The sequence below is a fragment of the Grammomys surdaster genome, unplaced genomic scaffold (genome assembly GCF_004785775.1).
Source record: "Grammomys surdaster isolate TR1022 unplaced genomic scaffold, NIH_TR_1.0 126278, whole genome shotgun sequence".
NCBI lineage: Eukaryota > Metazoa > Chordata > Mammalia > Rodentia > Muridae > Grammomys > Grammomys surdaster.
In genome coordinates, this window is record NW_021621078.1 from 6,551 (window position 1) to 34,376 (window position 27,826).

Below are 27,826 nucleotides of genomic sequence, written 5' to 3' on the forward strand. Positions count from 1 at the left end.
TGCCACGTGGCTAGGGACTCTCTTGGGGACAGAGGTGCAGGAATTTGTGTTCACTCCACGATGGCGCCAGGCGGACATGGGGCTATGTGAAGCTACAGGACTTCTCTCATGGGTGGGGAGCACAATCCAAGGTCCCACGTGGAGCCAGAGCTCTTGGGGAGGGGGGCGGGGGGATGAGCTCTGGCTGTGTCCTGTGGGGATGAGAGTCTTGGTCACACGTTCACTTGGCTGGGTCACGCTGGCTCGGCTTGTTTGCTTGGGTTGGTGGTCTCTGTGGCTGAGAACGTAGAGAGGTCATCTATGGGAGATTAGGAGGCGGCTCAGTAGTTGAAAACCTTCTCCACTGTTCCCCACAGCAGGTCCCAAAGAAGAGAAACAGTCCATGGTCTTAAAATATTTATTTTCATGGCGAAAAATGGATGAAAACTATATCCTGGTATTTTCAGGGCAGGCCTGAGGTGTTACCTTTTGAAAGGAGGAGGGTCTAAGAAGGAATGTTTAATTGGCCACACCCCTCTGGCCTTTAGGTACCTCATTAATACAGAGATCTGTCTTGAGGCTCTGTGACATGTAGTCATGTCCTCTACCTGTGGAAGGGCTAGGAGGTGTTGTCCTATGTGACTGGAGGACCCCACTCTATGGAGGTCTTTGGACTCATGTCAGGGCCTGGAGTCTGGGAGCATGGTGAAATGCATGCTGTCCCTTAGGATCACCTGGGGTCTCTGGCAATTTTTAGCCAGTGCATCACCAGAAACTCTGCTGTCCTTTCATGGTCCTACATAGGCTGATTGGCCAAGTGATGTCAACTGAGACAGACTCACATGGAATTTTACTAAGTCAGACTCATGTGCTGAGGCAAGACCCATGGAGGACACATGATGTTTGGAGGGTATAAATAGAATTCAATGGACAGTGATGGAGGCTGAGCTTGCCCTGCTTATAGAGCTAGCTGTGCAATGCTTGTTGGTCTCATATCTTTGCTGATCTTCACTTCTCTGAAAGAAACACAGCTGAAAACTTTTCCTAGCATTCCTGTTGGCCCTGGTCCCTCCTGCTGACTGGTGCCAGTTTGGCCGAGGCCTGGCTCTTCCTGATAGGTTGTGCCACCACTGCTGCTATCCTGACTGGACCGAACTGGACTGCTGATTTATCCCTGAGGTGTTTGCAACTGGACTGAGCTGCCGCTGCCGACCTGTGAACTAAACTACTGATTTCCTGACAACACAAATGGGTTTTGCTCTAAAGAACAACTTCTAAACAGATCCACTTCCCCTCGGATCCTTTCTTTTCCACTACCTCTGGTGGGTAGTGGGCTAGAAGGAAGGTTAAAGTGTTTAAGAACCATCATTAAAGATAGGTTTTAGCCGGGCGGTGGTGGCGCACGCCTTTAATCCCAGCACTTGTGAGGCAGAGGCAGGCGGATTTCTGAGTTCGAGGCCAGCCTGGTCTACAGAGTGAGTTCCAGGACAGCCAGGACTACACAGAGAAACCTTGTCTCGAAAAACCAAAAAGAAAAAAGAAAAAAAAAAGATAGGTTTTGAAAAAAATTAAAGTTATACACCTGTCTGCTGCCATATTCTCTACCATAATGGTCATAGATTCTAACACTCTGAAACTGTGAGATTCTGAAGTATGTGTGTGTGTGTGTGTGAGTGTGTGTGTGTGTGTGTGTGTGTACACAATCTTGGTCATGGTGTTTTGTCACAGCAATGGAAAGTAACTAAGATAGGCTCACCCCTATATGAGTGGATTCAGGGCCCCTGAATAAAAACCCCAGACTTCTTTTGTTTGAGAAGAGCCTTGCTTTGGAAATGACTCCTGTGTTATTTATCTGCTGCAGGCAATAAATCCTTCTCTACTGTGTTTACTCTGGCTTTGTGTTTACCACAATTCAAGCTCACAGCATTCTCTCTTATTTTCCCAAGATGTTTTACAGAAATGGCAAAGGATCCTCTCTCTCTCCCTCTCTCTCTCTGTTTTTTTTTGTTTGTGTTTGTTTGTTTGTTTGTTTGTTTGAGACAGGGTTTCTCTGTGTAGCCCTGGCTGTCCTGGAACTCACTCTGTAGACCAGGCTGGCCTCGAACTCAGAAATCCACCTGCCTCTGCCTCCCAAGTGCTGGGATTAAAGGCGTGCGCCACCGCTGCCCAGCAGAGGATCCTCTCTTATGTACCAGGAAATAGCAGAGATTGTTGTCTCCAGTCCAAGAAAACTACACAGTTGCCTCAGCCTTGGAACCCTGCTCAGGAGTCACTATAGGATTGATTAAGCTTAACCTTCCCCAAGGGAATGTCTATAAAGGCAACTGGCTGGGAGTTAAGTGGTGGATAAACTCCACTGGAAATAAAGGATTTAATGTTACTTAGATCTTGAATGAAAACGAGGCCACAGACACCTTCTAGGGAAGGTTGAGGGGAAGGTTTTATTGTAGACATGAGGAAGACCACAGCCAGAGGCCTCTGGAAGGGTCCAGACTGAGCGTGGACAAGAGAGGAGGCAGGGGAGTATAAGAGACGAAGAAGAGGGGAGGTTAAAAGAGACAGGGCAAGAAGACCAAGAGAGGCTCCTAGGACCAAGAGAGTGCAAGGCTGAAATGGCAGGTTTATGTAGGAATGAGGATGGGGGTCTTAAAGCCCACCCTCACAGTGACACACCTACTTCAGCAAGGCCACACCTACTCAGGGCCACACCTTCTAATAGTGCCACTTCCTGAGCTGAACATATACAAACCATCACAGAGAGGGTTTATTTTGCTTATACATCCAGGTACCAGAAGGTCAGAGTAGAAACTCAGGTAGGGCAGGAAACTGTATCCATTCTCTCCAGAGCAGGGATTACATATGCATCGCCATGGCCCACTTCTTTACATGGTTTCTAGAGTTTGAACTCAGCCTGGCAAGCGCTCCACTGACTGAGCTATTTCCGCAGCCCTCTATTATCTTTATAATTACTACTGTTGCCATAGAAACCAATTTGCCAGTTATTTGGCTTCCCAGTGCCTTTCCTCCCACCCTCACTATATTCTACTGTCTAGTGTGGTCTGATGCCATCACCTGTGTGTGTAAAACTCTAACAAATATCCCAAAGTCCTGATTGTCATTGTCCTTGAGGGAAGGGGGAAAAAGCAATAGAATGTAAAAAAATACAGAAAAGTTTTGTTTTAGTTGCAACATTTTATGTCTTTTATTTAAAGAAAAAAAAAAGCTTGAACCAAATATGACAATGTCATCACTTCTAAATCCTACATAGTAAAAGTCTATTATGTTGTACAATTTTCAAATCCCCCTATTCACTATCCACTATCAATATCCACTATGATTATGAAATGTTTATCCAGAATACAGGTTGATAAAAACTGAGAAAGTTATTTATAAATCCATTACATTCATAAGAAAAAGCACATGCAAATGATTATGAAATGTTTATCCAGAATACAGGTTGATAAAAACTGAGAAAGTTATTTACAAATCCATTACATTCATAAGAAAAAGCACATGCAAAGCAAAACTCCATCACGTACCACAGGGTAGAGAACCTAGAGTCATAAAGAGCAAAAGCTGGTTTTCTCCCTTGGTACCGATTTCCCTTCTCCAGAGTCAAATACTGCTGCCAGTTTTTAAGGTTTATTTTCAAAAATCCTGAATGCATCTGCAAGCGTGTGTGTCAACTCTAGAGGCACAGGACAGACTTCGTTCACAATACAGAACATCTTAGAGGCGGCCCCACATAAACACAAGGGAGATCTGGCTTTTTTACGGCTTCGTGGTATGCTGGTGTGTTGTGACATTCCGTAAGTTACTCCCTTCAGCCCGTCTGTATAGATGTTTACTATTATTGTGCTTTCTGCTACTAGAAGCAAAGTTCTATACGTCTATCCAGAAACGTTTTACATGTGTGCAAGTTGTCGGTGCAGAGTAATTTCCTTAGAAATGAACCTCAAGGTAAAACGTTCAAGCATATCATGGCCATGGCCAGGTCTTTCTCTCCAAACGGCACGTCATCACACACCCTGGTTATGTGACACTCATGCTACCATAGTACCATCCTCCATGTGTAGGAGTATTTAACTCCTTATGTGCTCCTCCTGTCAAATTCCTTGTCCGGTTTTCTTTTAATCTTGGAAATTTTTCTTTACTGTATGGAAAAATTTTTGAGACAAAGTCTCACTATGTATCCCTGGCTGGCTGGAACTCACTATGTAGACCAGGCTGGATTCAAACTCATGGAGATCCACCTGCCTCTGCCTCCTGAGAACTAGCATTAATGAATAGAAACTTTAGAGAAAAAAAAAAAGTTATGACATTTACTGCCAGAATTTCCCCAGCATTTGTTTCTTGACATTTCTGGCTGTCTTGGCACTTACTCTGTAGATCAGGCTAGCTTAAAACTCAAAGGTCCTCCTGCCTCTGTCTCTCTCATGCTGAGATTAAAGCTGTGCACCACAGTATTTTGCTAATATCTGTGCCCCTCCCCTCCCTGAGCCCCACAGCGTCCTTCCTGCTTCATGCCACATGTGTCCTCAAACAACCAATCCTTCTTGATACATACAGACATATATACATACACACATATATACATACATACATACATACATACATACATACATACATACATACAGAGAGAGAGAGAGAGAATATCAGTGCCAGCTAATTGCTCTGCTATCTCTTCCTACTGTCTGAATCCCCCACACCCCATATTTGCTTGCCCTGAGTAGGTGACTGCACATGAAATGTTTTGGTGCTTAAATGTTTAGATCAAAGAGTTTCAAAGACATCTAGAGACTAACCCTAGCTAACTGAAAGCTAGCATCTTCCTATCAAAGCACAGCCCTTATAATATACAGATGGGTCCTTGCCCTGGAAGCCAGACAGAGCAGAACATTGTAGAAAATGGCTGTCTCAAATCCCATTGGAATGATCCCAAACACTATACTTCTTTCCATGCCTGAAAATCGGTGGACGTTATCCAACACGATGTGATTACCCAGACTATCCAGCCCCTCCCTGACCTGCACTAGTGAACTGGGCTCCTCACCAAGCTGAGACATGGTCCTCCTCCTCATTGCTAGCAGAAGCTTTTCTCTACATTTTTCTATATCTCTGGCTTTAGCGAAAAGAACAGCAACATCAGTGGGGTAATAGCCAGACCTCCAAAGACACTGGCATTTCTCTGCTACATAGATTGCCATCTGCTCCAAGTTCAACTCATCAGTAATCTCTAAATTGCCTGTGACATCTGGACCCCACACACGTTCTTCGTCCATCGTCAGGGCCTCTCGTGGGACGTTCGGGGGAGGATTATTTTGGATTAGATGCATTAAATCTTGAAGGTAGTTGGCTATGTTGTCCCCGCTGCGAAGCATCCTGGTGAGCTTCAATATTGGCTTCTGGTGCTGGAGCTCAGGGAGGCCACTACAACACAAGTGATTGATCTGAAAGTAATCCAGAAAAATGTAGAGAACTCCTGGGCCATCTCTCCCTCTCTGAACGATGGCTTTTGCTTTTGCATACCAATTCCCGTCTTCAGTTCGGAAATTCTGAGCTTCGTCCACGATGATATGTTGGACGTTATCAAAGGTATTTTTCATAAAGATTTTTCGTGTCACTGCCTGGCAAATGTTTTGCCTGCTGAAAGTGTAAGAAACACAGTCAGATTTGCTCAGCTAAGCAAAGCAAGTCATTGCAGTAAATGGGAAATATTAGTAGTTAGTTAGTTCCTGAGCATGGTAGCAACAACTCAGAGCTTAGCCTGTGAAAGCCACACCCATTGAAAGCCACACCCATTAAAATTGCCCACCAGAAAGAATTGAATAGAGTCAGGCTACATACCTCACAAACCTCTTCAAAGACTGGTTCTCACAGATGTAAAGAATATCTTCAGCTTGACAGTTGAACACATTCCTAATCTTCTTTATGATCATGAGAGCTAGAGTGGTCTTCCCTGATCCAGGCAAGCCATGAATAAACAACTCTCTGTGCTCGTTCAGGTTCGTCTTAAGCAACTTATACTGTTGGTCTGTGAGTAGGGCCACAGTCTCAGACTCAAAGTTCAACTCTTCGTTTAACAAGGGTCTGAACCCAAACAAGATGACCACAAGAGATTGCAACAGAGTTTCCACCTGCTGCCTGGTTGTGAAGTTATAGGATTCAGGGTAAACCGGCATTTCTAAATCATCCCTTGTTCTTTGGTCAGGAGCCAGCTGTAAGACCATGGGAATGATACCTAATCTTCCAGTGTAGCCACCCATGTTCACCAGCCTCTGCTTCAGGGTGCGGGCGACTGTCATGGAATAGTGCCTGTTCCCCAGATCCCACTTGTTGCAAATGGTGTACAGGATTGGGACGTTGTTCAGGGAAATTAGAAGAGCGTCACAGATGACATCTTGCCTCTTCTGAAGACCTAGGTCCACAGCCCAGCTGTGGGAGAAGATCAATATCCCTTGAGAGAAACAGCGCATTTCTGTATTTATTAATTGTCTTAGAACTTTGTATTCTGAGAAGAGGTCCTTGTAGACGCTCTCTGGAGTATATGTAATCCCGTTGGGTGACACTAGACAAGGAAAGAATCAGAATGAATCAGAGACAAGCTAATAATCACCATTGCTCTGGGAATCTTTCTGGATAAGCACTTAACACCAATGAGAGTGGAAGAGAGGAGATGCCACCAGTGGACGAAAGCCAGGACAGCTCTGGAAAGCCTTCAAGCCCAAGGCCAGGCTATAATCACACGTTACACTCTAAAACCACTAGGTGGAGTGAGCAAGCAAGCAAGCAAGCAAGCAAGCAAGCAAGCAAGATTTTATAGAAGAGTATGTGGCTGTCAGCAGGATTTAAAGGGCCAGGACTCGTTTTCTTTTTCATGTGTTTCTCCAGGTCATTCTGTTTCAGGTAGCAAGTGAAGCCATGCTTGGCATAGAGGCGGTACAAGCAGTGCTTTAAGTAAATCACTAAACAAATCAATATCTAGTAATTAGTCTTACTCTACTTCACCATTACATGATATACATCTGCCAACCTTTGGGCCCTACCACATGTGAATGATCAGTTTTATATTAGTAACAAAAAAGAAGCAATCCTGAGTCTGGAGGAGCCCATAACCAGCTGCGATCAAAGGGGACAACAATGAGAACAAAGTAGCAAAGGAAGCAAGAAAGAGCCTCACTTGGATTATGTGAACATTAGTGGGAAGTACAGCATAGGATAAAAGACAGTTGTAAGTCTTTATAGAAAGGAGACAGCTGGGCTGAGCCTCCAGGATGCCTTTTAATTAGCCAGAGGAAGGATGCTGGAATAGAGAGATAATAAAAGGAGAAGCATGAGCTGGGAATGGTAGAATGTGTCTTTAATCTCAGCCCCCACGAGGCAGAGGTAAGTGGAACTCTATGAGTTTGAGGCCAACCAGAGCCACACAGTGAGGCTGTCTATAAAAAGGAGAAGCCTGTGTAAACATGGAGGCAACAAGCACCATAGTCCATCCGGATAACTCTACACAGTTTGTGTTTCCAAAAGTGAGAGGCAAAGAAAGAGAGATGGGGATATAGAGAAAAGCACTTGAGAGCCAAACTGGACCCTTGAAAAAAGCCACATGCTGGCCAGTGCAGCAATCAATCAACACCTGCCATAGGTTATGAGTTAGGGCAGTCTGGTTACAGGAGAGGCAGCATGAAGGTGGTTTCCTTTGTGAATGATAGAACTGTTTTGTATTTTGACTGTTATGGTGGTTACATGAAACTATGGGTATACTAACATCAGAACTGTACAACAAGAATGCCTACTTTATGTAGGTTCATTGTGAGGTTTAAAGGTCTTTTACAAGATTTTTATATATTGTATGTATGAATATATACAAAGATGCAAGACACATATAAAGACTTTTTGGATGTATACTATTAATAAATGATATATTGGATATATGTTGCATATATATTTTATGTATATCTATTTCTAAAACTTTTGGAGGATTACAAGTCCTGATTGAAATATAACCTAAACTACGAATCCTTTTATTAGAAAATCAAATTCACACTTGGGAGGTAGAGGCAGGCAGATTTTTGTGAGTTCAAGGCCAGTCTGATCTACATTGTGAGTTCTAGGACAGCCAGGACTACCTAGTGAGACTGTCTTTAACAAACAAACAAAGATATCAACAACAATAAAAATAAAATTCAAACAGAAATCTGTATTTACAAATCAAGGTACAAAATAGAGCCAAGGATGAGTCCTTATTTCTGTGTTTAGTCGGATGGACAATAGACACTCCAAGTGACAGAATTTTAAACAGTTAATTTTTTAAAATTAATTGTTTTTTATGACTTTTTGTTTGGTGGTTGGTTTTTGGTTTTTTGAGCCAGGGTTTCTCTGTGTAGCCCTGGCTGTCCTGGAACTCACCAAGTGCTGGGATTAAAGGCGTGTGCCACCACTGCCTGGCTGTTTTGGGTTTTTTTTTTTTTTTTAAAAAAAGATTCCAGCACTTGGGAGGCAGAGGCAGACGGATTTCTGAGTTCCAGAACAGCCTGGTCTACAGAGTGAGTTCCAGGACAGCCAGGGCTACACAGAGAAAGAGATTTGAGAAGCTCTTTTTTTTTTTTTTTTTTTGAGGCATATGGGTGATTTTTTTCTGCATGACTGTTGCTGTACTATGTGCATACAATGCCTACCAAGACCAGAAGGTGATATCTAATCTCCTGGAGCTGGAATTTCAAATGTTCTTTAGCCATCATGTGGGTTCTAGGAATCAAATGAGGGTCTCTGCAAGAGCAACAAGTGCTCTTAACTGCTGAGCCATCTTTACAGCCCCTGAACAATTAATTTTTAAAAGTACTCATAGAAAGCAATATGCAGATTCTAAAGAAAAATGACAGGTAGTTGACCATATGGCTGGTACCATAAACTGGATACACAGACAACTTGGACACACCAGTAAAATTTTTACAGGCTAAGAGAAATATTATTTATCTTTGGTTAAAATGGACTGAACTCAGAGTGTATCTTACTACATTTTTTTCTACTACGATTTTAATTTAACATTTTTTAGAATAATTAACCAGTGAAGTACAAGTATAAGAAATAAAAATTCATAAATATAGGAAAGGTTACTAAGAATTACCTTTTCTTTTCACATTAAGAAGTTTATTAAGAAAGAACTAGCCGGGTGGTGGTGGTGCACGCCTTTAATCCCAGCACTTGGGAGGCAGAGACAGGCGGATTTCTGAGTTCGAGAGTTTGAGGCTAGCCTGGTCTACAGAGTGAGTTCCAGGACAGCCAGGGCTACACAGAGAAACACTGTCTTGAAAAACCAAAAAAAAAAAAGAAAAGAAAAGAAAAGAAAGAAAGAAAGAAAGAAAGAAAGAACTAAGCTTTTCCTGCACATAGGCAGATCACCATCATAAGTTAGAATCGTAAAAGACCCCACTCTAAGAATGACATTAACATATGAAAAAACAATGTTATAAAGCCTTGAAATAATTAGGATATATGCCATATTTCATTGATTGTAGATGTACTTCAATGTCTCATAAGTCACACACCTTACTAAAATCATACATTGTTACATTTTAGCAAAATGAAGAAAAGATTTGTGTGCTTAACCAGACAATCCATGTTGAACCAGAAGAAAATTTACTATTGTAAAATTGACAGTTCTTGGGACTGGATAGATGGCTCAGTGGTTAAGAGCACTGACAGGGCTTCCAGAGGTCCTGAGTTCAATTCCCAGCAACCACATGGTGGCTCACAACCATCTGTAATGGGATGTGATGCCCTCTTCTGGTGTGTTTGAAGACAGCTACAGTGTACTCATATACATAAAATAAATAAATAATTCTTTTTTAAAAATTGACAATTCTCTCCAAATCAGCTCACTAACTGAATATATTGGCCATCAAAATATTGGATTCTTCTTTTCTTTTTGATACAACAAAATGCTTCTAAGATTCTTCTAGAAGAAAGCCACCATGGTAAGACCACATTGGTGAATATGGGTCTGAGCATCTATTTTGGATTGCACTTTGGGAATGTCCATCTAAATTTATAAGCAATTGTTACTACTCAGAATTTATCCTCAGACCATGTCAGTTATTTGTAGAAAAATGTGTACTGTACTGCTTAAAATAGAAAAAAAAAAAGTGGTGGGTATTGTGGCAACACCTTTAACTCTGAGATCCAGGACACCTAGGGCTACACAGAGAAACCCTATCTTGAAAAAAAAAAAAGAAAAGAAAAATTAAAAAGAGAAAGGAAGGACAGACAGAGTGAGAAGGAGGGGGGGGGAGGAAGAAGAAAAAGAAGAAGAAAGAAGAGGAGGAGGAGGAGGAGGAGGAGGAGGAGGAGGAGGAGGAGGAGGAGAAGGAGGTTGAAAGAGAAAAATGTTAGCCATTTTCCAAAAGCCATCAAAAAAAGAGAATCTGAAAAAGAAATGGCAGCAGATCATTTGAAAAGCTCTGGTTACTTATTTTATTTAGGTAGTTACACAAGTTTCATGGTATAATTACTTACTAAATTATATCTTTGTTCTATGTCCCTGCCATATGCAAAAGCTTAATAGTGAAGTAATTAAAACCAAGAAAAATCCAGAAACCCTAGAATGTTTCAAAAACATTTTGTAATCAATAAAAGAACCAAGAAAATCCATGAAAAAGGTCACAACAAGATGTTCCTGGGCATAGTCCACCCGCAGCCCTGTGCTTGCTCATGGCGATAATGCACTCATTCTCACTGCTAATGTTGGATTCTGAAACTATATTGCAACATACTTACCCATTGTGGTAATGGTTATAAGCCGTCATGTGGGTGCTGGGAATCAAACCTCTGAAAGAGGAAATGGCCCTCTGAAAGAGCAGCCAGTGCTTTTAACTGTTAAGCCATAGCTCCAGCCCCTCTCTAAACTTTCCATAGGTGGTTTGTATGGACATTCAAATCAAGGCTTTCTCACCCCAAATATGGGAACACTCAACGTGTTCCAAAGTGGCCAGAAATGGCAGTTACCTGGAAAGTAATCCTTCTGAAGTTCTTCCACAGATTTCAAATATTTATGTATCAACACAGTCCTGCTGCGGGGTGTGGTGTTTAACATATTCCACCTGGGGATCATCTGAGGGAAACTGGAAAGCTCTGAGGAAACATGAAACAACAATTGAGTATACAGAGGGCAGACCCCACTTCTTAGCTGAGCCATGTTAAACTCAAAGCTGTGATTTGTAGATATTTGCATTTCCAGCACAGATCAGCTGGAAACCAAAACCAGGTTCCCTGCAAGAGCAGCCCATGCTCTTAATCTCTGAGCCACCTCTCCAAATACTGAATATTTAATCATATTGAATAAAAGTATTTTATGTTTTAAGAATACTAGTTTAAGTATGTGTGAATAGAAAATGTGACGGTTGATGATATAGGATGCTGAATAATTTTGAAATGGACCTTTTTGTTTGTTGGCTTGTTTGTTTTGTTTTGTTACTATTTTATTGGTTATTTTATTTATTTTCATTTCTAATGTTATCCCCCTTCCCAGTTTCCCCTCCACAAGCCTCCTATCTTTTCCTCCCTTGATGTTTTGTTACTTTTGAAGTTACCATTGGCTTTCTCTCATCTAATCTCATTTTATCTTGTCTTTTCCAAAGCAAATGCCTATCGCATCCCTGCTTCCTAGCCTTTCAGTATGCTTAGTGTCACACTGTGGCTCCCAAAATGGAAAAATGGAGAAATCATGGTTTGCTCATGAAAGGCTCAAAGAAAGAATGAAAAATGTTTTTTGCAGATTGGGAGGTAACTCAGTGCTTAAGAGCATCGCTGTTCTTCCAGAGGACCTAGGTTCTGTTCCTAGCACCCATATGACAGCTCACAACCATCTGTAACTCCAGCTCCATGGGTGCTGCTGCCCTCTTCTGACCTCCACAGGCACTGCACATACATGTTACACAAATATGCAGACAAAATATCTGTATGTAAAATTAAAAAAAAATTTAAAAAAGAGTGCTTTAAAAATTGGAGAGAGGAAACTGTCAAGAAGTTAAACAGGACACTGTATGTAAACTAAAAAATAAAAATAAAAAAAGAGTGCTTTAAAAATTGGAGAGAGGAAACTGTCAAGAAGTTAAACAGGACACATCTGTCGGTTCGGAATGGAAATTTGCTGAGTAGTTAAGTGAAAGCTAGTCATTGCAAAGGACGAGGTCTTAACATGAACATGAGGAAAGCTGTCCCAGGCGAGGTGGTTCACACCTGTCACCCAACACTCTTGAAGGCTGCCGCAGGAGGGTTTGAGTTTGGAGCCAGCCTAGGCTAACCTGACTCAAAAAATAAACAAGAAAAAAAAAAAAAAGATGTGGGACAAAAGTGACTATAAGGGATTGCCCCTGCATCAACCTCTAATGGGACTGCCATTCTGACAAATGCAGAGTATTCAAGATGAATAGTCAGAGGAAAGGGCAGTGGCCTACCATCTGTAGGGATTAATCTCTTCCCCTCAAATTTCAAAGAATTTCACATCTCTCTTTTCTCTATACTCCCACACCCCCAGCCAGTCCCTGCCCCATCCCACCTCATGCCTGGCCCCGCGCCTGTCTCCCACCCCACCCTACCTTACCCAGCAAACATCATATCATTTCTGTCTTATCCTCTGACCTGGGTTGGCTTCTATCATCCAAGAGGTCCAGTCCTTTTCGGTTAACTGCTTCATATTATCGTCCTTTATCTCCCAGGAATCGGGCGCTTTGGCAAATGCTACACAGCAGAATCGTTCTACCTTGATTGCACAGACATACCCACGGAGGACCTCCTTATCATACACTTCAAGGAATTTGAGGGCATATTGCACTTTGTGGTTATGTGCACAGAAGTGATAGACAGGCATCTTCCTGATACAGACATCGATAGTAGTCACTAAATTGGAACGATTTATTTTTTCCTTTTCACATCCAATTACTTGACGGGTCTCATCATGCACGCCAAAAAACACATAGCCTCCTTCAGAATTGGCAAGTGCAGAGACGCACTTGGGAAGCCTCTCTCTAAGGCCCTGTGAGAGGTCTGCCGAGAACATTTGAAATTCAACGTGTGGTGACTCTGTAAAGTTGAGTTTTTCCAGGTACTGGAGCTGCGGGCTATCAAACAAATCAGAAGCTAAGATCATCTGATCATCATCAACAGGTACTTCCTGTAGATTTAGTGAGTCGGGACCACCAAGATTCCTAAGATCCTGGACCCTTCTGAGGAATGTCAGGGCTTCTGCAGAATCCATGACCTCCGTAAATGTTCCATATCTGTGGTACAAATTGGAACACAAGGTAGCGAGCCGTACCTGTGAGGCTGCCACGTTCCACGAACTCACATATATTAAAAAGAACTTTCCATGCACCATCTCGTCTAAATGGTTTCTGAACAATGGTGGCAGATTCAGGCCTACTCCATCCCTCTCAAAATCATAGTCTCCGTTCTCAATCTCAACCCTGACTACTCCGCCGCCGGAATTCAGCAGAGCGCACAGGGCTTGAGAGATGATTTCGTTCTGTTTCATCCGGAGAGTGGCGTCCATTTCCACCCTTTGCCTAACCCCAAGGGTGGCTTTTCCCCCATCTATCATACACTCTGCAAAGTTCAGTTCCAAATTTGCTAGGAAACTCATCTTCTTGGCCTTTAGCTGAAACCTTTTCCTGAAATCCAGAAAGACAGAACCATTATTAGACTAGAACAAGCAGACGGGAAATGAAGTTTAAGGGCGCCTTTCTGAAGTTGGCCCTTTATCCCATGAGGCTTGAGGCCAGCTTCATGAAAGAGGCTAAGTCTGTGGGATGGCCACTTTCATCACAGAAATAGGCACAGGGAACTGCTCATCTTTCCTTTAAGAATGTATTGTGTGCATACACTGGCCAGTGCCGCAGCATGCACGAGGAGGTCAGGAGTCAGTTCTCTCCCACCCGTGCAAGCATTTTTACTCACTGGGCCATCTTACCAGAGCATATGCTGTGGTTTGGGGAACTATATTGGTCAAGTTCTTTGGGTGGCAAAGTTTCTCGGTGCATCTGTAGAACCCAGGAAATTTTCTAATAGTACTTGTAGACTCCAGGAAGGAAGCTTCCTTGATCAAAAGCAATCTGTGTAGTATGCTGGTGTTTATTTTCTTGCTTCATTTTTATCTCTCTCCACTGATCAAGACTAGGAAATTTCAGCCGGGCGGTGGTGGCGCACGCTTTTAATCCCAGCACTTGGGAGGCAGAGGCAGGCGGATTTCTGAGTTCGAGGCCAGCCTGGTCTACAGAGTGAGTTCCAGGACAGCCAGGGCTACACAGAGAAACCCTGTCTCGAAAAACCAAAAAAAAAAAACAAACAAACAAACTAGGAAATTTCTAAGATTTTTTTTTTAGTTCAATGTGATTTTATTAGTAATTTATCATTGTTACTATTGAAAAGATGATTTTGAATCCTCTGATCCAGATGGTTTCTTTTTGCGTCAAAAAAAGTTACATGCGCACATGTACACATACACATGTAGACACACACATGTATGTATACACACACACAAAAACACACACACTCATAGAATATCAATGCAATCCAAATATGGTTAGGAAGGCAAAGGCAGAATTCCTGCAGCTATATCTGGCAGAATTTCATGAACAAAATTAGTGACTATTTGGAACAATAGTTCTAATCAAATGGCAGTTTGATATAGATTTTAGACATTTAGGAAGGTGTGTGTGTAGCATACCTCTAAGAAGTAAGGGGTTTTTTTTGTTTGTTTGTTTTGTTTTGTTTTGTTTTCTAGATGAGTAGGGTATCTAGACATAGAACACCCTGAAGAACTGTCAATCAACAGGAAAAGTGAAAACTATCTCCACATTTGCATCTCATGTCACCAACCTTTGAACCCAGACCCAACCATCTGTGTCCCCTCAAGAGGCTGGTTGCAAACCAGAGAGATGACTTTTTGGATCAAAGCTAGGATCTCATGATTAAAAACTCAAAATAGATGGAGACCCATATCTGGTTTTATTAGTGACCTATGATTCTTGGTCTAAACAGACAGCAATTCGGGGAGAACTGCAAATTCGCTGGTCTGTAGGGCCTGTTCTGCCCTGTAACTCTCATTGTTATGGTTAACGGGGGCACACAAAAAAGAGAAGGGGATAAAAAAGAATAGGCCGACTCCACCCAGGATGCTGCCCTCATGTGAGAAGCATTAACAAACTTCAAACTGAAAGGTGAGAACTCTCTATAAGAGAACTGAGTCACCATCACTCACCACATCAGTGGTGAACCAACAAGCTCCCATCAGCAAAGCGCAAGAAGCTCAGTGGGTACTCACCTGGCAAAGGCTGAGCTCTAGAGCAGCAAGTGGTGAGCTGGCGTCTCGCTGGAACCTCCAGGAAACTGTGGATGTTATTAAGAGCACTCACTTAGAACGTGATACTGATTCTGAACTAACTATAACTAGGGAGTCAAACACCACCTCTTTTGTTGGCTGAACTCAATAAGAGGAAGGAGAGTTGAAAAGCCTGCTAAGCTTGGGTGTGGTCTGACTGGGATTGTTATTACTGGGGAAAGAGGTAATCTGATAGAAATGGAGTATCCTTCACCATTAATTTAGGGAACATATTTGGCTTCCTGAATAGGAAGTGGAGGCAAAATTAGGAAAGTTGCCAGTTATTAGCCAACCAACTTTTAAATAATCAGGGGTTATGGTTTGTTTGTTACAGAGTGTGTGGTCAGATTCTTTTTTTTTTTTTTGAGACAGGATTTCTCTGTGTAGCTCTGGCTGTCCTGGAACTCACTCTGTAGACCAAGCTGGCCTCGAACTCAGAAATCCGCCTACCTCTGCCTCCCAAGTGCTGGGATTAAAGGCGTGTGCCACCACCGCCCGGCAAGATTCATCTTCTCTCTGTCTCAACATTTTCCCCCTTAGGTTAGGCAGACATTTCATATACATGACATTAAATGCATAATATAGGAAAGAAAGGGATGGAGAGATGGCTCAGTGAAAGAACACTGGCTGTTCTTCCACAGGACCTGGGTTCAAATCCCAGTCCCAGGTGGTGGATAACAACTGTCTGTAACACTGTCCCATGGAATCTGACACCCTCTTCTTCCAAGGGCACAGCATGCACATAGTGAACAGACATGCATGGAGGCTAAACACCAAGACACATAAAAGAAAATAATTACGTCCTTTTAAAACTTCATTTATTTGTGCTTTATCTATCTGGATGTTCAGTCCACATGTATGTGTGTGTGTGCCTGGTGCCCGTGCAGGCCAGAGAGAGAGTTAGATTCCCTGAAGCTGGTGTTACTGATGGCTGTGCGCTGCCTTGTGAGAGCCAGGAATCAATTCAAGTCTTCTGCAAGCGTAAGCAGTGCTCTTGACTGCTGAGCCTCCTCTCTAGCCACCCCCCCCCCCCCCCCCCGCCAGCAGATAGAGCTTTTTAAAAAAAAATAGGAAAGAAAAACTCAACACACTGAACTCTAAGAATTTCCCTTCTTGGATTGCAGCCCCTAAAGGGATAGGAACTCCACAGGAAGACCAACAGAGTCAACTAACAAGGACCCTTGGGGTTCTCAGTCTCAACCTCCAACTAAAGAACATTGTTTGCAAGTAAGAAACCCTGAGTTTTCTCCCCAACACTGCCAGAAACCAAACTGTCTGCTGTTTGTTTTTTTTTTTTCTGTAGAAACAAAATCTATGATAAAACCAATGGCTCTAATTCTGCATACTGCACTGTGAGCCTTTTGTTTTGTTTTGTTTTTTGTTTTTTAAGACAAGGTCTTACTATGCAGACCTGGGTGACCTAGAACTCACTTTGTAGACCAGGTTGGTCTTAAACTTCTAGAGATCCACCTGCAACTGTCTCTTCAGTGCTTGGATTAAAAGGTGTGGGTCTCACCTGTCATTTTAAGACTTTCAGATGCCTCTAATCTTTGTTTTCCTTTTGCCTTGCTTGTTGTAAATTTAGACTTCTTAGACCCACCAAGTGCCCTCTTGGTGAAAATCTACTGTGTGGTGAGGAAAACAGCAGACTTTCCAAGCTGTGCACAAAGCCTCCTCTCCTCCCCTGCAGTTACGAAAGAGCAGGAAGTAATACCCTCCAGAACTTTGAGAGTTGTTTTTCGTTTTGTTTCATATTTTCACTGACAAAGTAATCCTCCCAGACATTAGGACTTAGAGACTGCCTTTTGGGTCCAGCAGCGACTACTGAAAGTCCTCCTGCTGTGTCAATACTTCTGAAATGGATTTCTGCTTTCTGATGGGTATAACTCCTATCCCATCAGGAAAACCCACCGTCACATCGCCATCGCGTCTCTTCTTTCACTTTCACAAAGATAGTGGCATTTAAATTTTAAATGCCTCCTGACATTTAAACCCTTCCTTCTGGTTCAGAGTGCTGTCGAAATGAAGACACTGCTCTGGTACAGGTCCAGACACAGGAACTCTCAGTTCCTGCCTGCTCCCCTCCCCACTCCCCCCCACCCCACCCCCCCACACACATTAGAGATCAGTTTCTATTTCCCAGGCATGGCAAACCAAAACTAGCTTTGGTCTTTTGAGGGGAGGGGGGACCAAGAGAACTTCAGACAGTGCACCCACTTCCTCTAAACCACCAGCCACCACCTCACCCCAACCCTAGGACCTGAGGAGCTACTACCAAATGCCTTCATCTCTCCCCTCCCTTCCCCTGTCACTTCTGCTTTCAGAGCCACCCTGTTTAAAGGGAAACAAAGTGAAGGGAATCATGCTCTGCCAACCTGCTTCTTTGGACTGCCACTGAATTGTTGTTAACCCCGTTATCACTTATCATCGATACTGGGCTCTGCGGGTTCCCCTAGGTCAGTGGGCACCAAGCCAGATGTTTAGAGGTGGCTCTGGTGATAGACGGGACACTTCCCAGTCTCCTCCCCGGGATAAGACCACACTTGGCCTCCTTCCTCGGGACAACTGATACCAGATAGTTTGCTCTAAGGTGCAGCAGAGCAAACCTTATAAGGTTGGTTTGGAAAGGTTTGGGCTCCCCTTCTCAAGCCTCAACACCTCCCTCCCGCTGCCGCCCAAGCCTATGGGCTCTAGATGCTCCCCAGCCGGCTCTCCTTAGATATTACCAGCCGGCGTTACAATGGGAAGCGAACTCTGGAATTCAGGCGCGGCACCCTACCTTGCCACAACTTCGCGGGGGAACCTGATGACTCTGGCTTTGATAAAACTTGTGCAAAAGCCTATGGGGGACCCGTTACCCGCAGCCAGCGTCTGTCTTCCGCAGCGCGCCCGCCTTCTGGAGTCAGAGATGATGTCCCTTGGACCAGAGTGGAGACCTTTACCCTGCGGGCTCTTGTCCTTATATCAGCTGAGCACAGTGACATCGCACGGGGCGGGGCACTGTGCAGAAAACAGTCCTGTTCGCTTGACCCAGGAAACCCCAGTGCTGCCAATAACTTTAATTAACTTTAAGAAAGAGGAAGGCTTTTTCTTATTTTTCACTTTGAAGGGGCGTTAATAGTTCATACGGCCACTTAGGGAAAGAAACCTGGCGCAATCACAAGTCCCTCAAACCTCCCCGACCCTACCTGGCCCTTTTCGGGACACTTAAGACTCCACTGCTCCAGAGTCCCTCTCCTCAGTGCCTGGAAGTCCCTCGGTTTCCTCGGTTTCTGCTGGAATCCTCACGTCGAGGTCATCAGCTAACCAAGGACAGCGATCTTCTGGGTGGTGGGTCGGTGGAGGCAACGGGAAGAAGAGGCAGAAAGTTAAAGCTCTCCTTTGTCTCCACTTCCCTAAATGTTCGAGATTGTTGATGCCTTACCCCTTCTTCCCCCGTGCAAGCTCTTTCCTCTACCTTTACCCTCCAGGCGCAGGTTCCTGCAGGACAAGTCGCTGCCTGACAAATTGGGCTGAAGTGGGGACAGGGTAGTTCGCAAGGATCCAGAGCAGTAAATGCTGCAACTGGAGATGAGGGTGGAGGCGGATGAGGACCGAGCTCCCTGGGAGCTGACTCCAGCCTAGATCTCCCCGACCCTGTGACACTTGGAACTCCTAAGCATTCCTCCAGTCCTGACGCTAACTGTCGCCTTTCCTGTCCTTCTTTACGTTTCTTAATATTCTGGTGAGTACATGTTGCTCTTACGCTTTACAACAACTCAGGCATGGAGACCCCCAGAACCTCTGGAGCTGGGGGAACAAATCAGGTTCCCTCCTCCCCAACAGACTAAAGAAAAAAGCTAAAGGAATAGGAATGGAGGTGGCTGTTAAAGAGATTTAAAGCCATTAATAATCCCTCTATTAGTTAATGCTGCCGGTACTTTCCCTCCTCCTCCAGTCAGCATGACACAGCTGGAGGCTGCAGTCAGTAAGTCCTGACCCCTGAAAAGCTCAAGGGTGTCACAGAGAGGTCCGTGTTGGGATTCTGTAACCTTGTGACTGATGAGACTTGTGGAGGGGGTGGAACCTGGCAACCACACCCTTTCATAGCAACCAGGAGCCTAGAGCCTGGTCAATTCTTTTACATTTTCTCTTTGAAATCCAGATAACTGGTTTATAATATTCCCTTTTGAGCAAAAATACATTTCTCACTCTACATATGTGTTCATGTGTGTGCAGGTACACACATGTGTACAGCTATACATTCCGAAGAATATACAAGAAGGCCAGGGGACCTTTCATCTGCCTTTTGAGACAGACTCTTTCATTGGTCTGGAACTCACCACATAGGCCAAGATGGCTGGCCAGCAAGCACTAGGGAGCTTCCTGTGTGCCTTCCAGGCACTGGGATTACAAACACATGGTTTGTAGAGATGAAACTCAGATTTGAGCTACCTCTCTAAGCCTCTTCCTGGCAGCAAGTTAAAAGTAAATTCATAGACATGATTACAACACTCCTTACAATGTTTGCCATTTGACAAAGTGGAATAAAACAGGCTCAGTCATTGGAGGAAAATGACATTTTTATCAACATCTGTTTAAATGAACAATACATAGCATAGTTAATGAAGGAGGAATCAATCCTGCTTTCTGACCCTCGGAGCACCTGCTTTGAGGTTCAAGAGTACCCTGACATTTTTCCTGTCCCAGTGGGTAGGTGTCTTCTCAGGAAGCTTAGTCCTTCAATCAATTCTTGATGTCTTGAGGGAACAGGAAAACAGAAGTGGCTTGGAATTTTCTTTCTGCACTTTCCCTCAGATTGCAATCACCTTGACAGAAGCAAAAATAATCTAGAGAGTGCTCTCCCTTTGGATGGTCAGACCAGTGGGACCTGAGGACTTGGAAATTGCCTGGGGATCTCATGCTGGAAAAGAGGAAGAGGCTGGTGGCAGTCAGAGGAGGAGCTGACTCTCTGGAAGAGCTGTCACACAGCTCTGACAACTTGTCAGAGCATCTTGCAGGACAGACAGAACATCAGGACAGACAGAACATCAAGGGACCAATTCACTAGCAAGACTACACCTTGACCAGGAGTACTTAGTTCTGCTCACCCTCAGCCTCTGTTTAACCCTAAGCTTCACATCAGTGCCTAGAAGGACTTGTGGGCCACTGGGCCTCCTTGTTTGATCCTTTTCCTGAAGAGGCCACACTGGGTAACTCTTTCTCTGCTTGTCACTATTACTTATTTCTGTAATTGTTGTATTAAGGACAGGTGGCTGAGCTCAGCTTATTGGGGGTGCCAGGCTTGGGCTTTACCCCCAGATCTCCAGCAGACAACTTTTCATCTGAGAATGAATGTTTCCACGGCTAGAAGAGACTTTCCAAAGATGCCCACTTCCTACTCCAGCGAACCAGAGAGCACGTGGTGTTTTCTGGCGGGGAGTTAAGGCAGTAGATGAACCAGAGGCTGTGAATCAACTGACCTTAAAATAAAGAAGTTATCAGATCCAAAGATTAGACAGACAGACAGAGAGAGAGAGAGAGAGAGAGAGAGAGAGAGAGAGAGAGAGAGAGAGTGCCAAAATTGGATATCTCCATCGGGTCTCTTCCCTTTGAACTCTGGGAACCCCAGGGAAAAGGAGGATGAAAAACTGTCAGAGCCTGAGGGGTTGAGAACACCAGGAGAAGGTGGTCACGGACATCAACTAAACAGGGCTCACCAGGGCTCACAGAAACTGAAGAGGCAATCACAGAGCCTGTATAGGTCTGTGCTAGGTCTTCTGAGTGCTTTCTGTGTCTGTTTAGCCTGGTGTTTTGTGGGACTCCTCTTAGTGGGAGTGAGGTGGCAGGGTGGGGGTGGGGCATCTCTTAACACTCTCAGATTGCAGGACCGTTTTCCTCCTACTGGGTTGCCTCACCCAGCCTTGATAAGAAGTCTTGTTCCTAGTTTTATTGTAACTTGTTATGCCATGTTCAGGGGATAACCCAGGGAGGCCTGCTGTTTTCTTAAGGGAAATGGAGAAGTGGTTCTGAAGGAGTGGGGGCCAGTAGGGGACGACACTGGGAGGAATGGAGGGAGAGGAAACTGTGGTCAGGATGTATTAAAAACAAAAATAGGCTAAAAAATGTAAGTAAGTAAGTAAATAAATAAATAGAATAAAAATAAGAGGTCATTCTGGCTGCCTATGATGACCTCAAGGATGCTATCAGTACCAGGGAGGCAACACAGTGTTGATAGGGAGAAAGGCTCGCTGGCAGCTGCTATCCTTTGAAGTGGAAGGTAGCATAACATAGCTCTTAACCGGAAAAGCAGTTTGGGGCCAGCAAAGATGGCTCAGCAGGTAATGGCTCTTGCTGCCAAGCCTCAGCTCAATACCCAAGACTTATATGGTGGAAGGAGAGAACCAGCTCCTACAAGTTACACTCTGGCCTTCATTTGTACACCATGGCAAATACATGCGCACACACAAACACACACACATTCTTACACATGCATATAAAACAAATAAATGCAAGCCAGTTGTAATGAAAGCATTTTACAGCCTTTTTATTTTATTCTTACATAAATAGAAAGATGCTTCAAGCTAGGGCTAAAGCATCTGTATTATGAATTTTTCAGTAAGAAAAAAATCAGCCCCTGCTTTCTTGGAGTGTCCTGGAAGTCTAAGCTCCCTAGGTTCTGGGCTATCTTAGTATTAAAGTGGAAAGTGGAAACTTTTTGGCAGTTCATGAGATGTTCACGCTAAATTTTAAGAACAATTGCTTGGGAGGCTGAAGAGATGGCTAGGAATTAAGAGCATTTCCTGCTCTTCCAGAGGATCTGAGTTCGATTCCCAGCACCCACGTGATACCTCACAACTCTCTGGAGCTCCAGTTGCAAGAGATCTGATGGCCTTTCTGACCTCAAAGGGTTCTGCATGTGCATGGTTCACAGATACAGATGAAGACAAACACTCAGACACATAAAAGAAAAATAAATAAGATATCAAAAAAGTATATATGATGAACATTTATGGCTAAGGTTGTTCTTCTTGTAACCTATCAAGCAGGAAGAAGTCACTCAGCAGTGAAATACACATTTTCAAAGAGAAGTTCATAGCCGGTGGTACACTTCTTTCACCCCAGCACTCAGGAGGCAGAGGCAGGCATATCTCTGAATTCCAGGCCAGCCTGATCTACAGAATGAGTTCCAGGACAGCCAGGGCTACACAGAGAAACCCTCTCTCAAAAAAACAAACAACAACAACAAAAACAAAGTCATAAAGCCAAAGCACATTAACTAGATATGACTGGATTAAGAGAGACTGAGGTTTTAATTTAGAACCTGAAGGAAAAAAAACTTCCAAGGTATTAAGGGACTTGAATCAGCACCAGGGGAGTCCACAGTGAGGCACCAAGCACACTAGAAGGCACCGGGCGTCAGCTCGGGGCTGCACTGCCCCTCACTTGCCCTTCCAGTCACTTTCTGCACACATGCTTTCTTTCACTCTGAGGTTATTAAACAAAACAAAAAGTAGACCCTGTAACAGCTGGAGAAACTTTCGAGTTCTCAATAACAAGGAAATCAGCTGTTTAACCAACACATTTCCTGGGTGTGCCACTGAAAAGCAAGAAGCTACCTTGCTGGCACTGTGCCCAGAGAGGTTGAAGGGCGGTGAGAGACTGTTCTGTGTATACTGCAATGGCAGTGTTTGCCAAAATCCACAGGCCACACAACCCAGAGGGAATCCTATGGTTATGCTATGCCAGTGTAGGCTCATCAGCTGTAACAGATGTGCTGCTGTGCAGCAGACATCCTTGTCTGAGGACAAGTGGTATGTGGGAATCCTCTATGTTCTGGTCCATTTTTCCTTGAACATCAAACTGTTCTAGAGGGCTGGAGAAATGGCACAGCAGTAAAAGCATACTGCTCTCCCAGAAGACCCCAGTTCAGTCCTCACCACTTGGGTGGGTGAGAACTACCTGTAACTTCAGCCCCGGGGGATCTGAGACCTCAGGTCTTCTCAGCACCCACATTTATGTTCACATACTGCACTCCGGAAGACACATAATCTCTAAAAATAAGTAAAACTCCTCCAGATGGCATTCATTCATTTTAAAGTAACTGGTGTATGTGTGTGTGTGTGTGCGTGTATGTGTGTGCATATATATGTGTGTATGTGTGTGTATGTATGTGTGTGATTGTGTGTCTGATTGTGTGTATGTACATGTATTATGTATGTGTGCATATGTATGTGTCTGATTGTGTGTGTATTTGTCTGTGTGTTTGTATCTGTATGATAGTGTGTATATGTGTGTATGTGTACGTATGTATATGTGGGTGTTGGGAATTGAAACTGGATCCTCTGGAAGAACTGGCTGTGCTCTTAACCACTGAGCCACCTCTGCAGACCATAAACAATTACTGGTTTCTGCTCTGAAGTGGGTATGCGTGTGGGTGACTGTGCTTTTGTACTGTGCACGCACGCAGCAGTCAAAGACTCACCTCTGGAGTTAGCTCTCCCCGAGAGCCATCCACCCTGGTTTTATTTGTTTGCATCTATATTTTTAAAACATTTGTGTGCATCTGTGTGCTCCCACATGAGTTTATGTGCACCTCGTGAATGCTGGCACCCAAGGAGGCCAGAGAGCATTGCACACCCTAGGATCAAAATTACTTGCACTTTCCACCATGTGAGTTCTGGGATCAAAACCCAGGTCTTAAATGCTCTTAACTGCTGAACCCTTTCTCCAACTCCTGCCTTGTTTTTAAATACAGGCTCTCTCACTGATATGTATGGCTCATCGGTCAGGATGAGCTGGGTGGAAAGCAAGTCTCAGGGATCCATTTGTCTCCACCCCCCAGCAGTACTATCGCTAACACAAACACCACACCCAGATTTTTAAACGGACCACAGTGATGAAATTCAGATCCTGGGGCTTTACAAACTGAGTCATCTCTCCAGGTCCCTCCCATAGCACATCTGGACTGACTCACACAAAGATGTTTCATCCAGACAATGAGAGGCAGCAAAACTCAGACTCAAGATTTCGCTCTCCTCAGCAAGCCCACTGGCTTTCCCTGGCTGTTCTTGGACTAACAGCCGAAAGCTCTCACTAAAGAATGTGGTCTCTCCACCCTGCAAAGATGAGATTTGTCCAACCAGCCTCGTGAGATTGAAAACGGGCTGGGCTATGAGCCTACATCTGAGAGATGTTTCCAGTAAGTAGTTTACTGGCCCCACTTGCCCCTAAATGTGGGGAAAGAAGACCAGGAGAGTCTGGGCAGAGGTCAAGCATGCCATTTATTGCTAATTAATGTGAATTTTTTTTTTTTAAAAGGCCAGGGCCCAAAGTTGACTGTCATTCTGTCAGAATAAAAGGATCTAATAAGCACAATTTCCTACTGGAAACCACCCATGTGAGGGCAGGCAGAGTACATCAGAGTGCATGTGAGGCCAGGAACTCAGGTGGTCATGTTGGCACCTGTTGTAGCTGTGTACACCTCTAGGGAACAGGAGGTGACAGCTCCCAGTTCACAAACTCTGTCTAGTAAATACTATTGTGTTAAAGAAACTTCTCACCTCTGGAAACCTTCCACAGACCTTGTCCCACACAACGAGTTGACATCTAACTGACCAACACGGCCCTCCCTTTTACATCTGAGAGAGATCTCTGAGAGTGAAAGGGAATACTGTGCTACCCACATCCTGACAGCACAACGTTCCAAAAGTCATCAATTGTCAATCAATCATCAATCAATCAATATCTCTCTGTCTGTCTCCATCTCTGTCTCTGTTTCTCTCTCTCCATGTTTCTGTCTTTGCCTCTGCCATGCCCACCCCCTTCCATCTGATATCCCAGGAATATTGGACAATTATATTTATTGTACCAAAATAATTTAATTATTGTATCAAGGGCCAAAACTCTGAATGTCACTTTCTACCCAATGAGATGATGTCAGAAGTGGTATTTTTGGCTTGTTTGTTTATTTGCTTGTTTGTTTTAGTCGCTATCTTGATGTGTAGCTGGGAATGGCCTCAGACTCATGATCCTCCTGCCTCTGCTTCGTGTGTGCCAGTAGCACCACATCTGGCTTCAGAACTGTTGATCCTTCATTAAGTGTGGGTAGAAGTGAGACACACTAGAGTGAAGATGTTTGACAATAGCCTTCTGGGTTTGTTTGGTTTCATTTTAGTTTTTTCCTTTTTCCAATACAATGTTTCCCTGTGTAGCCGTGGCTGTCCTGAAACTCACTCTGTCTGTACACTACATCTCTGCAATGTCCAAGGAAGAATTAGATCTGCTGGGGTTGGAGTTAGACAGCTGTGAGTCACCATGTGGGTGCTAGGAATTGAACCCAGGTCCTCTGGAAGAGCAGCCCTGCTCTTAACCACTGAGCCTTCTCTCCAGCCCTCTTAATCATCCTAAGAAGTTCATATTAACAGAGAAACAGATCTCCACAGGTGTACTGCACTTCTGTGGCTAAGCATAATACACAGATATATGTTCTTTTTTATTTGTCCAAAGTACGGATTCCTTACTAACCCTACTCAGTCTATCTGTGGGGATCTGCTAGGCTTAGGCTACTGATCCTTCCTCTTCTCTTCTGTAATGAACCATAACAACTATGTAAGTCCAGAGCAGCTAGTGTCTGCTCTTTCTAGCACATGCAGAGAGCACACCACAAAATGAGGTCAACTTGAAGGAATGCAGAGACCAGAGACAGAACTAAGAGGAAGAAAAACACACACACACACACACAGAATAAGACTGGTAATGACATTGAACTGAGCTGGGTCTAGCAATGTCAGGTGACTAACATATATTCATTAATCTTTATTTATGTTTTGCTCAGGGGACTTTGAGTTGATCTTGTTGGTAGTCGCTATATCCATCTTGCATGAAATGAACCATGTCCCACTGTGAGCATAAACTGTTACCATTGAAATCAGGTGACAGGAGTGGGCATAGAGCTTGGACAGGGCACATGCAGTTGAGACACGTAGTTTCAATGTGTAGGAGAGGTCATGAAAATCAACCGAGATCAGCATCTGAATTGAATGACAGCATTGATCTTTATGGTCACACACCTGTTAGTTCCTTCCTTGCCAGTACATAGTTTTTTAAAAAATACAAAACAAACAAAAAAAAATCAGTCTACAGCCCTTTATCTGGCCTGCAGAATAGAGACAGACAGAATTGTCTGCCTTGCTTTCTGATCACAGAGAGAGAACTCACCCTAGAAATTTCTGGGATGTGACAAATTTAGGGAGGCAGGAAGGCTCAAACTTTCCCAGGACCAAGAGGAAGAGTCACAAATCAGGAAACAACCAAGTCTTTCCTTTCTAATAAGACATCATTGACACTGCTGTGATCCTTAGCTGAACTGACACTTTGGGAGGACCCAGCTCACAACTCTTCACAGTTCAGGACCAACCCCAGCATCCCTGTGGACCACTCTCTATGACACCGGCTTGATGAAGCCGTAATCCATGCACTTGATAAGACACTCCCGGGCTGTCTGGACCACAGCTGCTCTCTTCTCATCTGGCTCCTGCTTTCCCACCACAGTCAGGATCTCCAGCAGCTCGCTCTCCACCAGCTTCCTAGCCAGCTCAGCATCTGCTGAGAGCAGGTTGTAGGCAATGACCAGACCCCGATGCTGCACTGACAGCTGGTCATGCAGGCAAAGCCGCTGTAGGATCTCCAGCCACTGGGTTGTCTGCAGAGTCGAAGCAGGAGGAAGCATTTGAGAAATCAGTGAGGAGGCAGAGAAAAGACTTAATAACAAGAAATACAAAAAGTATCACCCAGGCCCACAGTTAAATAACTTGATTATGACCACATATCTATAAATAGTTTAAACTAAACTAAAATAGACTAACAACCCATCCATTCATTCATTCATTGATTCATTCATTCATTCTGCCTGTGTTTGTGTATGTGATGTGCATGAATGTATACATGTTCACATGTGTGCAGGTGTACACTCATGCAGGTGCACATGCACATACATGTTTGTTGTGGATGTGTTTGAAGGCCTGAATTGATGTCCAGTGTATTGTTGAAGCACACTCCACTTTTATTTGGAGAGGAAGCGTCTCTCAGCTGACCCAGGGTTCACTGATCAGCTGCATTAGCTGGTCAATTTGTCCCTGGAATGCTGGGATTACACGCATCCACCATGCCTGCCTGGCTTCCGCATGGTTGCTAAGGATCCAAACTCTGGTCCTCATGCTTTCACAACAAATCCTTTATCCACTGAGCTGTCTCCCCAGCCCCATCCATTTATTTTAAGCATCTTGAGAAACAGAAAGGCTAGCCCACTGAACATCTCAGCAGAAAGAAGAGGCAGATCACTAAGGAAAGAGAGTCCTCATATGGGAAACACAGATAATGCTCGCTTCCATCAAGCCAGGTGCCCTATGAGACAAGGGCTCCAGGCATGCACATGTGCCTCCAGCCTTCAACTGGATTAAACAAAAGAATCGGAGGTGAGTTCTCTTCCCTTCC

General features: G+C 44.0%; 2 protein-coding genes across 10 annotated transcripts in view; both read right to left on the bottom strand.

Moving 5' to 3' along the window:
* Window positions 1-218: 218 nt before the first annotated feature.
* Slfn5 (schlafen family member 5) lies at window positions 219-18,670 on the bottom strand. 7 transcript variants are annotated; one of them, XM_028759276.1, is made up of 6 exons: window positions 18,541-18,670; window positions 15,296-15,360; window positions 12,616-13,643; window positions 10,981-11,106; window positions 5,827-6,547; window positions 3,152-5,625 (listed from the first exon to the last, which is right to left on the bottom strand). In XM_028759276.1, exons 3-6 carry the CDS (start codon window positions 13,613-13,615, stop codon window positions 4,815-4,817), a joined length of 2,658 nt encoding a protein of 885 aa, XP_028615109.1. In that variant the 5' UTR covers window positions 13,616-13,643; window positions 15,296-15,360; window positions 18,541-18,670; the 3' UTR covers window positions 3,152-4,814. The 7 variants fall into 7 exon arrangements, with proteins under 7 accessions (XP_028615113.1, XP_028615109.1, XP_028615112.1 ...); XM_028759279.1 differs by lacking the exon at window positions 18,541-18,670 and adding an exon at window positions 18,132-18,287 and having other exon boundaries at window positions 3,152-5,622; XM_028759275.1 differs by lacking the exon at window positions 18,541-18,670 and adding an exon at window positions 18,132-18,287.
* A 7,453-nt stretch (window positions 18,671-26,123) lies between these two features.
* The window catches only part of Unc45b (unc-45 myosin chaperone B), a 32,033-nt gene continuing 30,330 nt past the window's right edge, over window positions 26,124-27,826 (bottom strand). For 2 of the 3 annotated variants that reach the window (XM_028759387.1, XM_028759386.1), the window contains one exon: window positions 26,775-27,035. In XM_028759387.1, the coding sequence (XP_028615220.1) occupies window positions 26,775-27,035 (261 nt within the window). Of the gene's footprint in view, window positions 27,036-27,826 lie in introns of all 3 variants that reach the window. The other variant, XM_028759385.1, reaches the window with a different exon arrangement.

Coding starts and splice junctions, on each gene's coding strand:
- Slfn5 (XM_028759276.1), bottom strand. CDS start 13,615: ATGAGTTTCCTAGCAAATTTGGAACTGAACTTTGCAGAGTGTATGATA. Junction 11,107..12,615: donor GATGATAGAAGCCAACCCAG/GTCAGAGGATAA, acceptor ATGTTTCCTCAG/AGCTTTCCAGTTTCCCTCAG. Junction 5,626..5,826: donor TCTTTGAAGAGGTTTGTGAG/GTATGTAGCCTG, acceptor TTACACTTTCAG/CAGGCAAAACATTTGCCAGG.